Source organism: Xenopus laevis, chromosome 4L, assembly GCF_017654675.1.
Source record: "Xenopus laevis strain J_2021 chromosome 4L, Xenopus_laevis_v10.1, whole genome shotgun sequence".
In the NCBI taxonomy this organism is placed as follows: domain Eukaryota; kingdom Metazoa; phylum Chordata; class Amphibia; order Anura; family Pipidae; genus Xenopus; species Xenopus laevis.
The window spans coordinates 26,599,850-26,617,206 of record NC_054377.1 but is presented as its reverse complement, the minus strand read 5'-3'; the positions used below and the strand labels follow the sequence as shown (position 1 = coordinate 26,617,206).

The window sequence follows — 17,357 nt, the reverse complement described above, 5'->3', positions numbered from 1 at the left end:
CAGAGGTCCCCAACTTTTTTTTACCCATGAGCAATAATAAGATGTAAAAAGAGTTGGGGAGGGACGCAAGCATGAAAAATGTTCCTGGGTGGTGCAAAATAAGTGCTGTGATTGGCCATTCTGTTGCCCATGTGTGGAAAGTCAGCTGACAGGCAGTACACCTGGTTTTTATGCAACCATCACTTGCCTCCAAGCCAATTAAACAATAAACAACAACACGTTGCCTGTTTGGGGGGATCCCTGTGTTACAATTTGCTACATTAGTTGATTTCTCAGCAGCAACTGTGGACTATTAACAACTATTGTAACAATTATAACAGCTGCCTTTAATGAAACTCAGGGCCAAAGTTAAAAAATATATCAACTAATGTATCATTTAAGGTGACAAATGAAACTTTAAACTTCAATATTGGAAAAAAATCACAAATAGAAAGTGATGTAAATATTATTTCTGGTGAACTATCTAAAATCAGCTGAATTGAAAACAGTTTAGGAAGGTAAACAACCACTTTACATAACCAATACACCCATATTAGAAGTCTTTGCTTCTTGAATACTCCAATGGAATAACTTGTCCTGTGAGAGAATGAAAGAGAAAACACAATGTCACTCTTGTATAGCATAGCTGATGATATGTATAGCAACACAAAGCTGTAATATTCTAAAGGTGGCCATCCACAGTGAGATCCGCTCATTTGGCGATGTCTCTCTCTCCCCGATATGCCCACATTGAGGTGGGCGATATTGGGCTGATCCGATCGTGGGCCCTAAGCATTATTGGCGGTCTGATCGTAGGACCACATCAATGAACAGATGTGGCCGCGATCCGACGGGATTTTTTACCCTGCCCGATCGACATCTGCCCGACTTTCGGGCAGATATCGATCAGGGAAGCCGTTGGAGGGCCCCACACACTGCCGACTTGGTCTGTCGGCCCGTGTATGGGGGGGGGGCCTTAAGGGACCACCAGTTATTTATGTAGGAATAATATAACGGTTAAGGTATGAGCCAAATAGACAATGTTCATGAACACAAATTATTTTCTTCTTCTAGTAAAACAGTGTAGTGTTGAAAATATTCTTTACACAGAACTTTAAAGGGGAAGTAGACAACACAGAGGACCTTTGCTCTGAACTTAATTAATTTAACTTGGACGGTATCTTATGCTCTTAAACTAAAAAACTGTCAAAAATGTTCTCTAAGTCATTTGTTCCCTAACTCTGGGGCTGTCCCACTCAAAGCAGTAGATGTGGGCCCAGGCTGAAGGTCATTTATACTGCACTTGGGAGAACACTTTATAAAGAGAATGTATTCACGGTGCTCAGAGATATGCTAAAGTGAGAGGCAAAGCATATACTGAACTAAGTGGAAAACTTGAAACCATACAAAGGAAAATGGCAGCCCCCTATTCTACTGACACGTACAGCTTCATCTGTATCTAACAGTTATAAATAAGATCTTATATCTTTTCTGTTAATTTTGAAGTAATGAGCCCTTTTTAACCTTTGTGAATATCGTTTATTTAAAGGGATACTGTCATGGGAAAACATTTTTTTTTCAAAATGAATCAGTTAATAGTGCTGCTCCAGCAGAATTCTGCACTGAAATCCATTTCTCAAAAGAGCAAACAGATTTTTTTATATTCAATTTTGAAATCTGACATGGGGCTAAGAATTGTCAGTTTCCCAGCTGCCCCTGGTCATGTGACTTGTTCCTGCACTTTAGGAGAGAGCTTTCTGGCAGGCTGCTGTTTTTCCTTCTCAATGTAACTGAATGTGTCTCAGTGGGACATGGGTTTTTACTATTGAGTGATGTTCTTAGAACTACCAGGCAGCTGTTATCTTGTGTTAGGGAGCTGCTATCTGGTTACCTTCCCATTGTTCTTTTGTTTGGCTGCTGGGGGGGAAAAGGGAGGGGGGTGATATCACTCCAACTTGCAGTACAGCAGTAAAAAGTGATTGAAGTTTATCAGAACAAGTCACATGACTTGGGGGAGATGGGAAATTGACAATATGTCTAGCCCCATGACAGATTTCCAAATTGAATATAAAAAAATCTGTTTGCTCTTTTGAGAAATGTATTTCAGTGCAGAATTCTGCGGGAGCAGCACTATTAACTGATTCATTTTGAAAAAAATGTTTTTTCCCATGACAGTATCCCTTTAAGTTCTTCTCTAAAGCACTGATGGTTGCTGGTGTCAGCACCATACTCAAGCATCAATTATTTTATTGCCTAAGACTTCAAATTCCCAGGCTCTTTGACCTCCTCGCTCAATTCATAATTATGTTCAATTTAAACACATTCCCCAGCACATGTAAAGGTTCCCAGCAACTTAAAGTAAACTCAGCCAAAGCAGGAGAGAGAACTGCAGGATAGCGGAATTCATGGCCAAGACACAAGTTGCCCAGTCACATTGGACAGCGCTACCTTATGATGTTTGCACTTGCCCTGAATTCCTGGTCTGGGAACCATGCAGAACTGTCTCCTGCTTGAGATGTTGAGTCTTGAATGTAAACCTCACACCTGTTGAGGAAAGTGCTTGTATTGCACTAACTTCATCCAAAAACTGTTTTGCATGATGTTAATAAGTCGAAGCAGCTTTCCCATACACAAAAATAACACATTTTCAGTGGTTTTAAAATGATTTGCAAATTCAACTGCTGCTGAAATCAGAGTCTGTCTGGCTGTTTATCTTTTCTGCTCTGCTGGTTCCGACACAGTATATCAGAAGCCAGCTGGCTTCTGCTGTATTTCAAGATTCAGATCCAGAGGACAGACAAGGATAAGCAAATACCGATTTCAATAGCAATTACATTTACAAAAAACATGAGAACCACAGAAACGTTATAATTCATGCATATTGGGATCTTGCTTCGAATTACATTTTCTTTCATTATGGGAGAAAAAATGTTTTTTGGGTGGGCATGTCCTTCAAACACAAAGCAGGGGAAATGGGGGAATCAAAGAATTCAGATACTGTATATAAGATTCTTGGCAATAACAGACAGCAGTGGAAATTTAAGGTCTAGGCAACTAAAACATGCTTGCTATGGTCACTGATGCAAGCAACCATGGCATTCTTAAAGCTAAATATATTTTACTTCTTTAGGTAAGGTTGAATGGTTACATAGTGGCTGAAGTGGAAAATAATACATCAAGTTAAAACTTTTGCTTCTGCAAAAACTACCTAACCTGTAGTTATGGTCCCAATTAGAGGTAGGCAGGAGAGGATTGAGTGTGGAAAGGTTATCATGCAGACCAGGGGGCAAGGGGATGGGTTGTGTTTTAGAGCGCTTGGCCAACTAGTATTGCCTTGGATGCCAATACTTATTTGCCCATTTGTGTTTGTAATTGATCTAAAGAAGTGCTGTCCATCTTCTGTCCAAGGACTGGAATTTTTCTAGTCTAAATGGTGTAGGGCTAATAACGTTAAACCATACCCATGTTATCACACTCACTGTTAAAGAAGAACTAAAGCCTAACTAAAGAAGTAGCTAGAAATGTTGTACATTGTGTTTAGAGCCCATGGCAGCCACAGCTCTTTAGCAGGGAAGATCTGTGTCTCCAAAGATGCCCCAGTAGCCCCCTATCTTTTATTTCTACTGATCCACTGCACATGCTCTATGCTGCTGTCACTTACTGAGCTTATAGGTCTTCTGTGGTTTCCTTGGGCTGGTAAAAAAGCCAAAAACATAATTCATAACATTTCAAGCCTGCTTCTTTAGTTAAGCCGTAGTTCTCCTTTAAAGGAGAAGGAAAGGTTAAAACTAAGTAAGCCTTATCAGAAAGGTCCATCTAAATATACCAGTAAACCCCCAAAGTAATGTTGCTCTGAGTCCCCTGTCAAAAGAAACACTGCATTTCTTTCCTTCTATTGTGTACACATGGGCTTCTGTATCAGACTTCCTGCCTTCAGTTTAAACCTCATTGCCCTGGGCAAGAGCATGCTCAGTTTGCTCCTCTCCCCCCACCCCTCCCTTCTCTACTGTAATCTGAGCCCAGAGCAGGGAGAGACTCAGGCAGGAAGTGATGTCACACCACATTAATACTGCAGCTCCTATTCTAAACAAACAGAGAGTTTCTAGAGCTTTTTACTCAGGTATGGTAAAATATTCTACAGAATAAATATAGCATTCTAGCTTGCACTATTGCAGCCAATCTATTGGCAATAAAATGCCTCCGTAGCTTTCCTTCTCCTTTAAGGTTATTCTCAGATTGCCCAAGGTTCAAAGCTAGTTTTACTATACTTTACTAGGGCTCAAAATGCATTCCTTATACACGTTCCTAGCAGACTGGAGATGGGATATGGCTTTCCTCTGGAGTGGAATATATACAAAGCATGATACTCTTATCTTAGTGGACGATAAGGCTAAAAAACATTTGATTATAAGTGAAATTATATATTTGTGTCTGTTATGAAACATCAAGATGTTGATACGGTCCGGTACAAGACGTCACATTGCTTATTTTTGTTTATTTATGAAATTTGTTTACATATAAGTTAAACAAAGATAAAAAAAAATCTAGTTTATTTTAGCATTACTTGCTAAGCAGGGATATTGTTATGTTTCATACTATAACAGGAACACTTAATCGCATCCCATAAAAACAGGGGAAAGGGTGAGGCAAAGTCACTAAACAAGTGGATCTGTGACTGATTTGGCCACAACACACAGGGTCATATTGGATTCATACAACATTATTGGATCATACTGTGGGCCTGTGGAGAGCCAGCATGAGAGGATTGAATCAACACGTCGTGCTCCTCATCTGCCTGATAGTTAGCTGCCCAATTTTGTGAACAGACCCAATGCAGCACTAAGTAATTCCATTATATGGACTTATATTTGGGAAAAAACAGTAAAGATCATCTTAAAGTGTTACAAATGGAAGTATGTCAACAAGGAACCCCAATAAGTATTTCCAGTTAGTTGTTGTCAACTTTTGGACAAAAAACTTACTTTGAGGTCGAAGCTGCAGGGCTTGCAGGAAATATTTAGGAAGAAGAAGACCATCTGCATTCCCTGGTGTGAGGAGGACACGGTTTGAAGACCAAAAGAAAAGAAGTCCATCTAACCAGAGAAAATAGAAGATCTTGAATGTTGGTGTGTTGCAGGAGGTGGAAGAACTATGATGCAGAATGACTAATTTACTAACATAGATGCACAGTTGCACCACTGCGGTTGCTCATAGCAACCAATCAGATCTTTCTTTCATTGATCAAATGTAATTGCTGCTAGTTGCGAATAGCACCTCCACTGATGCAAATTTTAATCTAATAATAAATTAGCCTAATAATTAGCCCCAGGGAATCTCACCTTCCAAAGCTCTTGGAAGGTCTATAAATATGGCCACTTCACAGTCCCTGCGCATTCCTGTATAAATACATAAAGAATAAAATTAAAAATGCAGCACCCAGATGAAAATTACTGCTTACAGTAGATCACTAAACTTTAAAAAGAGAATGAAAAAAATAGTTACTGTTAAATGGGAAGCACATTTGTCAAACCAGAAATACATTAATATTCAGAGAAATGACTGGGGATGTGACTGTCCTACTGTTTGTCCATCCACCAGAGCTATATTTTGGGATGATTATTAATGAATTGCGCAGTATAATAAAGACTAAGGGCTATAGCATACAATGGGCAAACCTGGGGCTCACCATCAATTGCTTGCTATATGGCAGAATAGAAAGTGCAACACGTAATTTAGGACCCTTCATTTCTGCCTGAAAATATGCCTGGTTATTGCTTATAGAAAACAATTTTTTAATTCTTGCCAAAGAGGATCTCATAGATGATGTGAAGTTGCACTTCATGTTCAAGTGACAATAGTAAGAGAACCAGTTATTCATAGAGAGGACCACAGAAAATTGTGTGCCAACGACACTTGCTGCTCGGCTGCTCTTACAAATGCTCCTTAAGGTGGCCATAGACGTCACAATTATGATCTTTCCTGGAAAAAATCTTTCCAGGAATGTTCATTCATTTCAATACACACGAGTAAAGCTGAATCATCCGATATACAGGTAGAAACAATAGATTTCTACCTGTATCTGACAATACAGCACTAGCAATGGCTGTTCAGGTGCCTTTAAGGCGCCCAATCGAAACTTTCCAGCAAGCCTGATCGATGAGCCGATATCCAAGTCTTCTGCCGATGTTGGCTCGTCTCCCACTGTACACACACCAAATATTGTTCGATATTATCGGTGTGCCTATGGCCACCTTTAGATGCTCCACTCTTAAAGGAAAACTATACCCCTCAAACAATGTAGGTCTCTATAAAAATGTATTGCATAAAACAGCTCATATGTAAAACCCTGCTTCATGTTAATATACCATTTTCATAATAATATATGCTTTTAGTCGTAAGTGCCATTGGGAAATCATAAATAGAAGACTGCCATTTTAAAAAATAAGGGCCGCCCCCTGTGATCTTATGATTCACGGTGCACACAAACATACCAAACAAACACTACTTGTTAGGTCACATGAGCCAATTAACAGACAGAGTTGTGTCTTTTGCTTCCACACTTCTTTCTGTTACAGTATTTATGGTCAGGTGATCTCTGAGGCAGCACAGAGATCATCAGGAAATGGTGGTTCAAGGCAAGAGATGTAAAAGGGTCATTTTTACTTAAATATATATTCCAGTTTGATAAGATTCTTTATTAAGCCACTTAATTTGATATAAACTATCTGTTGCTCAAGTATTCACTTTGGGGGTATAGTTTTCCTTTAACTGCTAATAAAGGCCCCCGATTAATAGTTAGTAGGAACTTACCACTGATACACTCTCGGCCTTCTCCTGGGAGCTCAGTACAAAGGTGGATATGAGTACGATTCATCCGAGAAAGGCCACGCTGCTGGATTGAAGGCCAGTAACGGAGGTAAGTACCATGAATGGCTTGATTGGGAAGCTCTTCCCCTAGTGGTGTCAGTTCAACCTCCACCTGAAATTCATTATCAGAGTAGGAACAATAACAAATTATATTAGCATATTCACCAAGGTCACATTATTATCAGAGTAAAGCACATCTGAAAACTTACATGCACCCCACCAAAAATGAATACCCATAATAACTGGAATGCAATGTTTATATAAGAAGTACAAATTAATACAAATGACCCCCACTATACAATATTGCAGTGCAGTGAAAGAGCAGTTTAGGCTCTGTACAGAATTAACAACAGAAAGCAGCACGTTCTGCTATAATGCCATCACCAGTATTGCAAATGAGTCTCCCATTTTAAGAAATCTGATATAATTTTCTGTTTGTATTTATACATTATTATATATTGTAAGACAGCTTTGTGTAGCAAACATGTTTTTGCTGCTGTGACAAAATATTGTTGACAATAACTTGATATTGCAGTCAGTGGGAAGTGCCACATCCAAAAATATAGACAGTCTTGCCTTCGACCAAGGGATAAGCAACCAAACTGTTTCTAATCCCATGGCAACTGCCATTGTCTATGATGGGAGAGATTCACAAGAATTCCTATCATTCCTCTCATTTTGTGGCAAAAAACATTCCTGAGAAAAAGCTGATGGGACAGAAAACTACAAGCAACTCTAACATGACAAGACATAGCTAATATATATATATATATATATATATATATATATATATATATATATATATATATATATATATATATATATATATATATATACACACCTTAGACAAAGTGCAAGTAAACTCATGCATTGTGGTTAATTTATTTTTAAAGAAATAACACACCATATTTATAAATAGGATTTGCTTACCAAGAAACTAAGCTATCTGTATGACTATGTGGTTCACAATCAACAAATGCTGAGAACATTTTTAACAAGATGTGTATGTGTAGCAGAGAAGATGTGGCCATGCATGCTTTTTTTAACTGGGGCTTGCTGGCACAATCAGCAAGTAATCATAAATGCCAGGGAACTGTAATGGAAATATAGTGATTTGCAAGTAATTAACTCAAAAACAAGATTATTTATTTTATTCTGTATTTCATAGTATTGCCCCTAAACCATAAACAGAATTTTACCCACTGCCCTGAAAGATGGGCCTTTCAGTTCATAATACCTGTAAGGAGTGCCCTTGATTGGCACGAATTTCCAGGGCACCTTCAGCATCAGAATGGCGTAATGTAAAGCGCTGTTTATCATTGCAGCTTACCACCCTCTCAATGTCAATCTGGGAAAAGGAACGAAACTGAGGGAGAAGGAGAAGGGAGGAGACAGGGACAAATCCATCTGAGGAAGGGTGCAGTAAAGATATACAGGGAGAGAGGTGAGGGGAGAGAGACAGTGGATGGAAGAACAGTGGATGAATAATGTCAGAACGCAGCTCCTACTCATATAAAAACAAACAGTTATACGCATTCCTTGTGCATCAGTTTATTTTTATGTTCAGCATTAATGTCTGCTATCAAGGGTACAGACTGAGTGAGCAGCTAACGCCTTACTGGTCTGGATTAACAGACACTGTGCCGGGATGTGTGACACAGAGAGAATTTTGCCACAGAAACACACAAGTATGCATTAAAACTCTGAAACCAGGTTTGTGTGTCTTCACATAGGCAAATATAGTGCCTGTTAATGTAGAAACTGGAGCGGGTTGGGATTAGCAGTACAGTGCTGGCCTGACAAACAGCAACATAGCCTGTTTGTATTTGACATCCAACTCATGTCAAATGCAGTTTAACGCTCCAGAGGGTATGTACCAGAGAGAAGCTGAGGTGCTCTCCTCTGCCGATATCTCTACACTGATAGGCACGTTGCTGACCTGTGTGCAGATACACAAAACGGATATCGCTATGGGACATGGGCCTACCACAAAACCTCAATAAGGGTCAATCATTTCCCTGTTTGGTCAATAGGAAGCATTCTGCTTACAGAATAAATATTGTTTGAGAATGCAAAGGCTGACATGAGCCACTAAAAACATACTGACAATATTAATTATACCAGTGCCCTAATACCTACCTCTGGGAGCACCTGGATAACACCTGAACTGGGAACTGGCACTTATACAACAGTGTAACAAACTGTAACCTGCAGCACCTTAATTCCCCTCTGAATTGTGTCTGTATGTTACCCTCCCATTTAGACTGTAAGCCCTATGGGGTAGGGTCCTCTAGCCTTTTGTTTCCTTGACACTTAAGTTATTTGGCCAGACCCTCACCTCTCACTAAACAAACTCTCTGAGACCCTGGTCTGTATGGATGGCCTAAACTGACCATAAGCATGTAAGTACATTCTGTAGCACCTGGGGTCCCCAAACTTTTTTTACCTGCGGGCCACATTCAAATGTAAAAAGAGTTGGGGAGCAACACAAGCATGAAAAGGGTTCCTGGGGGGCAAATAAGGGCTGTAACTGGCTATTTGATAGCCCCTCTGTAGACTGGCAGCCTGCAGGAGGCTCTGTTTGGCCATACACCTGTTTTTTATAAAACCAAAACTTGCCTCCAAGCCAGGAATTCAAAATTAAGCTCCTGTTTTAAGGCCACTGGGAGCAATATCAAAGGCATTCCTCCAAACATTTTGGAAATAAAAAGAGGGACACAAAAGTTGCAGAGCGTAGCGGGGCAAATTTTTTTTGACCACGCCCACACCCTCTAATTACCATGTTCATTTTACAAAATTTGGCAGGTTATGAAAGTTTGAACACATTTCTGGGTTTTTTTCCCAGTTATTACAGTTTTGCTAATGAAGGTGAATTGCTGTGAGTAACATTTCCCAAGGGACCTGTTACCTTATATTGTTAAAATTACTCATTTGCACCTGGTGGCTGCTCTGGGCTGTTCTGGGCTCTCTACCAAAAGCCAATTAAGTTAGAAACATTGTTTCTTTTTCTGGCTGTTCAGTGCAGAGAAAAACGGGACTTTCCAGTACAAATGAGGGACTGCAGGTTGAGCTGTCAAAAGACAGACTGTCCCTCTAAAAACGGGACAGTTGGGAGGTATGTCAAAGGGGTTGGAGAGCAACAGGTTGCTCATGGATACATATAATTACCTGATCCTATGGGAAGTCCTAGATTAACCGCGCCATGTCTCAATGTGTATGATAGAAGCTTTGATAAACGCACATCTGGATCCTACAAAAATGTGTCCATCACTATCACGATAGTCATGATTAGTTCTTATAATTATTACGATTTACCATTGTGTCACATTTCTCACCTGATTTTTCCCACGAGCACCTCTTCTTCTAGAGCTAGGGTTTGACCTGTCCATTCTGAAAGTTTACTAAGAGACATAAACACAGCTGCAGTTACTGATATCAGGCTCTGTAGGAACACTGTTAGTAGGATGGAGGGCCACAGGTTGGATATCCCTAATGTAACAAACATAATATGTGAAATTCTCAGCACCTTTCCCCCTTAATGCCCCTATGAGGGCAGCAAATTACCTTTCTGACCAACATTAAAATGATACCAGCCCTGGACCTAAAGGTATGGCAGCACAGGGTGAGTATAAAGCAAGTCAGGCAACATTTGTTATTATGTTACTTTTGGATTCTTGGGCTTTGCTATTCATTTCCTTTTCAAAAGACCAGTAACAACAAAAAATTTTTTTTTGAAAATTCTTTAGTATACATCGAAAAAAACCACAAAGACAAATTAAACTTTAAAATCGTAAAGCCTTCATAAAGAAATAACTTACCGCCTTTCCGCTCTTCTGTAGAAAAGGCAACACTGCGTCGATCCATCGTGCGGCACTTGATTTCTCCCCCTGGCTATCTCCTATAAGGAAGGCAAGGAGGAGAAATCGAGCGCCACACTATGGATCGTCTGATTTTCGGTAAGTTATCTCTTAATAAAGACTTTGCGATTTTAAGTTTGAATTTTTTTTTAATTTTTTTTGATGTTACTGGTCCTTAAAAACTGCTGCACTGCTGGACCTCATTATGTCCAAAGGCCAGAGCAGTCACTATTGTTTGCACCCTGCCAAAGACACCTCTGCATTGAGTAATGCCCCATCATATAGTGCAACTACAGCATTCAGTTTATTTTCTATGTTCAGAATTCATGTCTGTTTTAGTGGGTACAGACCCAGTTGGGCAGGCCTCACTGGTCTGTAGTAAAGGGGTGGATCACCTTTAAAAGAACTTTTATATGTTTTAGAATTATACGCTACTTGTCAATTGACCTTCTTTTTTTATAGTTGTTGAATTATTTACCTTCTGTTCCAGCTTTCAAATAAGGGTCACTGACCCCTTCTAAAAACAAATGCTCTGTAAGGCTGCACATTTATAGTTATTGCTACTTTTTATTATTTCTATTTCTATTCAGACTCTCTCCTATTCATTTTCCAGTGTCTAATTCAAATCAATGCATGGTTGCTAGGGTTATTTGGACCCTAGCAATCAGAACGCTGAAATTGCAAACTGGAATGCTGCCGAATAAAAAGTTAAATAACTCAAAAACCACAAATAATAAAAAATGAAAAGAAATTGCAAATTGTCTCAGAATATAACTTTGCAACAAAAAAAAAAAAAACAGAGTTGGTCAAAGATTTAATCTAAAAAGGAAAGGGTAGCATGTGTGCGCAATCTCTTGAAGAAAACAAAGGTGTAGCTGTTTCTCTATTGGGATTGGGAAGCCAGTAGTACATTATGGCAGCTCCTGCACATGTATCAATGGAAATATTAAAATGGTTTCCCATTTCAGTAAGGAAACCATAAATACATCTGGCACTTTCCCATAGACCATTGCTCAAAATGACAAGTCAACTAAACCACTGTTATTCCATTTCACTGTTATTTCGTTAAAGCTATCTGGATACTAATGAACTAAAGCAGAATTCTCAGCAAGCTTTAAACCCCACAGGAAAAAAACCTGACTCAGAACACCAGGCACTTTACCGGTTACCTCGAATCTTTGTTGTTCTTCCTGGTAACCAGAGCGGTGCATGCTGGGAAATGTAGTTTCCATTCTAGAGTTTCAAGTTCATCTCCTTCCGCTCTGTAGGCTAAAGTGTGAGTCACAGAGTGGGAGGGTGTGTGATATTATGGAGTCATAGCAGTGGCCGCGGTGTGACAGCCGGTGCCCTGGCATTGGAATGTCTTAGCTAAGCACAATGTCACGGTCCCATCACTCCCAGGGGCCCCACATGGGGGAGGGACAACAAGGAGAACGTGCCGGTTTTGGAGTGTACACATATCTTGCCCAGCCGGCTTAAAGCTGTGCATTCCTCATGGAGATCCAACTGTTTCTAATTCATATGGTCAGGGACTTATGGGATATCTCTGGTTTTCTTTCTCGGTCCCTAGAGATTGTCATGGTTTTTATTCTCAGTCCCTAGAAATGTCCCTGGTTTTCAGTGTCAGTCCCTAGAAATGTCCATGGAGATTGTGATGGTTTTCATTCTCGGTCCCTAGTAATGTTCCAGACTCCATCGTTTTCTTTCTCAGTCCCTAAAAAATGTCCCTGGTTTTCACTCTCAGTCCCTAGAAATGTCCATGGGTTTCCTTCTCTGTCCCTAGAAATGTCCATGGAGATTGTCATGGTTTTCATTCTCGGTCCCTAGAAATGTCCAGACTCTATCATTTTCTTTCTTGGTCCCTAGAAAATGTCCCTGGTTTTCACTCTCAGTTCCTAGAAATGTACCTGGTTTTCACTCTCTCTCAGTCCCTAGAAATGTCCCTAGTTTTTATTCCCTAGAAATGTCCAGACTCCACCATTTTCTTTCTCGGTCCCTAAAAAATATCCCTTGTTTTCACTCTCAGTCCATAGAAATGCCCATGGTTTTCAATCTCTCTCAGTGCCTAGAAATGATTGTCATGGTTTTCATTCTCGGTCCCTAGAAATGTCCAGACTCCATTGTTTTCTTTCTCGGTCCCTAAAAAATGTCCCTGGTTTTCACTCTCAGTACCTAGAAATGTCCATGGTTTTCCTTCTCCATCCTTAGAAATGTCCCTGGTTTTCAGACTCTATCAGTCCCTAGAAATATCCCTGGTTTTCATTCTCAGTCTCTAGAAATGTCCACGGTTTTCTTTCTTGGTCCCTAAAAAATGTCCCTGGTTTTCACTCTCTCTCTCTAAGTCCCTAGAAATATCCCTGGTTTTCATTCTCAGTCCCTAGAAATATCCCTGGTTTTCTTTCTCGGTCCCTAAAAAATGTCCCTGGTTTTCACTCTCTCTCAGTCCCTAAAAATGTTGCCTGGTTTTCATTCTCAGTCCCTAGAAATGTCCATGGAGATTGTCATGGTTTTCATTCTCAGTCCCTAGAAATGTCCAGACTACATCATTTTCTTTCTCGGTCCCTAAAAAATGTCCCTGGTTTTCACTCTCAGTCCCTAGACATTTCAATGGTTTTCCTTCTCTGTCCCTAGAAATGTCCCTGGTTTTCACTCTCTCTCAATCCCTAGAAATGTCCACGGTTTTCACTCAGGCCCTAGAAACAGGCTTGGACTGGCAATCTGTGGGTTATGGCAAATGCCAGAAGGGTTGATGTAAATTGCCATAGATAGTCACTATTTTTTGGGCTGGCCGGGGGGCTGTGTGGCCTGTTTGGGCCTCTTTGTATCTGAAATGCCAGGGCCTATTTTGAATCTCAGTGGATGTAATAAAATTTCGCAATCGCAAAATTGTTTTTGCGCCAGAATATTTACTGAATCTCCAGAGCAGGTGTTAATGCTAAACCTTTGCTTAGCGAAAATGCGCAATGTAATATTCGCCAGTGACTTATTTTACATTGCGAGCAGTGCTAAACATTCGCAAAGACACCATTTTAAACAACGTGGCCTTTAACTACATTCCCCCTTAGTACCTAGCAAATTTGTTTTAAAACCATGGTTTTTAAAAACCAGTGTTCAGGCCCGGATTTGTGGCGAGGCCGCAAAGGCCAGGACCTAGGGTGGCAAGTCTGTAGGGGTGGCGTGCCACCCAGCCGCACTCTAGGGGGCAGGGGATTGCATGAGAATTTGGCTGGCACTAGGACCCTGCAGTGCATAGAAGCCGGGCACTAGGACCCTGCGGCGCAAAGCGGCCTTGGGGCACGGCGCGCTAGACTGAAATCAGGGCCTGCCAGTATTTCAGTGGTCTTATAGTCAGAAATTAAATATAAGTTCTTGTTATTATTTACTTAAACAACAGCTTCATTGGCCAGCATTACAATGATGTATGACATATACATATAGGGCAGCTGTACATCTTGGATTGTAGTCTATTTCAGGCTTGTGTTAGGATGCTAAAATGTCTTGGTTTTGTAGCAAGTCCAAGAATGTCCTGCTTTTCTATGCAAAACATGTCAGCCCGGAACACCTGTTAGGTACCGTATTTACTGTATTTTTTTTTTAAAAAAAACACTGATTTGTGAGCTTAGAGTCTGTCATGAACAATGTAATTCCCATTCAGGTCAATGGGAGTCAGATTCCAGTACAGATGGACATTTTAAAATGCAAGAAGTTATTGGGACCCACATAAACTTTGGAACATTTTTCATAAACATATACTGAAACTCATTTTCAGTTAGTGCTCCACTGGCCCCCTTATAGCTCCTGGTCCCCCAACAGCTGCAGGGTCTGCTTCCCTTTTTATGCCCCTGAACAAAACCACTTCATTCACAAAATCCTTGTGTGCTATGAGTATTAGGGTAAGTCCACACTGGGCGTTTTGGGGAGATTTGGTCACCTGGCGAGTAATCGCCTCGTTTTTGCAGCGACCAATCTCCCCAAGCGCCTTCCCTGACTCTGCGCCGGCTTAAAATGAAAAAAACGCTGGCACTAATCACACGCGGTGGATCATTTTCCATAGTCGCCCGAAGTTGCCTCAGGAGGAAACTTCGGGTGACTTCGGAAAAACGAATTGCCGCATGTGATTAGTGTTTTTTCCATTTTAGCCGGCGCAGAGTGAGGGAAGGCATTTGGGGAGATTGGTTCTCGCAAAAATGAGGAGATTAGTCGCCAGGCGACCAAATCTCCCCAAAACGCCCACTGTGGCCTAACCCTTAAAACACAGGGGTAGGAACAGACACTGGAAGCCACCTGGAACAGTTGTACCCAAGAATTGTGATGAATTAGTAATCCTCACTACAGTGTTTGTTGTGTTTATGGGTACTTAAAAAAAACAGAACAGTACCAGCAAGATGTCTCTAAATTTTTTTATTTTTTTTTATTTTTTAACAACAACAGCTGATTATGAAAAAGGGAAAAAATGTTGTTGACTATGATGTTGTTCTTAGAATTCTGTGCATTCTGTACATTCTTTGGTGTGTTAGGTCTGTCTGGGGAGACTGCCATCACAAGGCAGCAGTGTCATTGTTTGCTCATATTCATTGTTTGCTCATATTCATACTTCAAATATTTCAGAAGTTACAGTGTAATTGCAGTTGAGATGTGAATAACACACACGGGCAACTGTTGCCAGCCAAGGTGACAATGTCAGCTAGTGCTTGGCCCCAAGAATTATTAAATGGAGATAAGGAAAATATTGTAAAGAATTCAGTTGGCCCAAATACAAAAATCTGATGAGGAGCAGTTATTCGACCAATCAGTGCAAGGTTTTAGCCATTAAATATTAAGCAATGGCAATGACCTACTTGATCTTGTCTAGGCAAACATGGGAATGACATGCAGCCAACATCTCTCACTTGCTTATTTCTGATCTTGCAAACTTCCAAAACCTTGTGTCTCATTAACTTCTCCTTTTAGTTGTTAGCTCTTTTGCACAGGGCCTTCCTTACCTTTTGTTCCGCTACTGGTCATTATGTATGTAACTCGGTATGTTCTATGTATGTAATGCATGTGATTTCTTTGTATAAATGCATTTATTTGACAGCACTGCGCAATATGTTGGTGTTCTAAAAATACATGGTTGTAATAATAATAACTTGCAGCACAGCCGTAAAGAGTAAAAAGTCACATGACTGAAGGCACCTGGAAAAGTAACGTCTACAACATGCCCCATGTCAGATTTCAAAATTAAATATAAAAACAATCTTTTGAAAAACGGATTTCAATGCAGTATTCTGCTGAGCACTATTAAATGATGCATTTTGTAAAAACATGTTTTCCTATGACAGAATCCCTTTAAGTTAAAATTGAAAAATGGGCTGACCAGTGACCCAATTTTCTTTTCGTGGGGCCGAAATTAGCAGGTACTTACAATTTTATGTAGTAACTATAACTAGGGTTGCCACCTTTTCCGGAAGAAAAATACCGGCCTTTCCTATATATTTTTTCCCTATTAATAACATTGGGATCAACCATCATTTTTACCGGCCAGGCCCGGTAAAATACAGGCCAGGTGGCAACCCTAACTATAACCCACAAGGCAGATAGAGAGTGTATGGTGAGGATACAGGCAGCTTAGTTTGCATATTTGCATTTGTATACAAACGAATGGCTTCATTTATAGACACCTAGGGGCAGATTTACTAAGTTCGAGTGAATTTTCTAAGTACAAAAAGTTCGAATTTCAAAGTAATTTTTTGGATACTTCGACCATTGAATAGGATACTACAACTTCGAATTTACTTCGACTTCGATTCGAAGTAAAAATCATTCGACCATTCGATAGTCGAAGTACTGTCTCTTTAAAAAGACTTCGACTTTAATACTTCGCCAACTTAAACCTGCCGAAGTGCTATGGGGACCTGCCAGAGCGTATTTGTAAGTTTTTGGAATTCGAAGGAAAATCGTACGATCATACGATAAAATTGTTCGAATCGTACGTTTCGAAGTATGATTGTATGATCGTACTACGATTGGAATACGATCATACGATGAATAAAATCCTCAGAATTCGAATGTCGGAGGATTCTATTTGATGGTCGAATTTCGAGTATTTTCCACGAAATTCGACCCTTGATAAATCTGCCCCCTAGTGTGTGTGTGCCTCTATTGGTAATACATTTATTATTTTGCCTTCTCTGGGAGATTTTTCCAGTCTTGCAAGTAATTTGGCAGCACTCACTAACATAGAAAGGGAATGAGATCTGCATATAATAAACTATAGCCACTTACTTATACAGAGAAGATAAGCCCTATTTCTAAACATGACATGTATTAAAATGACCTTTAAAGTTACATTTCCTATATCTTGTGAAAAGATAAAATGTGATAAAATGATAAAACAAATTAGTGGCACAATATGCATTTAAAAATGTATATACAACATTTTTCAAAATAGTAAAAAAAACAAATTATTGGATATATACACATACATATAGCTCTAAGGTTGCAGCAAAAGATATATGGACAGACTAGTAGATAAATAATACAGATGGATAAATAACACAAGACAACACTTGATAATATTGCTCTCTCTACTACACGCCCTGCTGTAACAATCAGTCTTATAACAACGCCATCAACAGATTTCCCTGTTATGCTGGTGTAGTATAGTACATTGAA

The 17,357-nt window shown here is 39.9% G+C and overlaps 1 protein-coding gene across 1 annotated transcript; it reads right to left on the bottom strand.

Moving 5' to 3' along the window:
* Positions 1–9: 9 nt before the first annotated feature.
* Positions 10–12,912, bottom strand: trpt1.L (tRNA phosphotransferase 1 L homeolog). Its single transcript, XM_018257624.2, has 8 exons — positions 11,873–12,912; positions 10,182–10,247; positions 10,015–10,096; positions 8,084–8,253; positions 6,790–6,958; positions 5,319–5,375; positions 4,962–5,072; positions 10–576 (listed from the first exon to the last, which is right to left on the bottom strand). Exons 2-8 carry the CDS (start codon positions 10,233–10,235, stop codon positions 533–535), a joined length of 687 nt encoding a protein of 228 aa, XP_018113113.1. The 5' UTR covers positions 10,236–10,247; positions 11,873–12,912; the 3' UTR covers positions 10–532.
* Between the last annotated feature and the right edge of the window lie 4,445 nt (positions 12,913–17,357).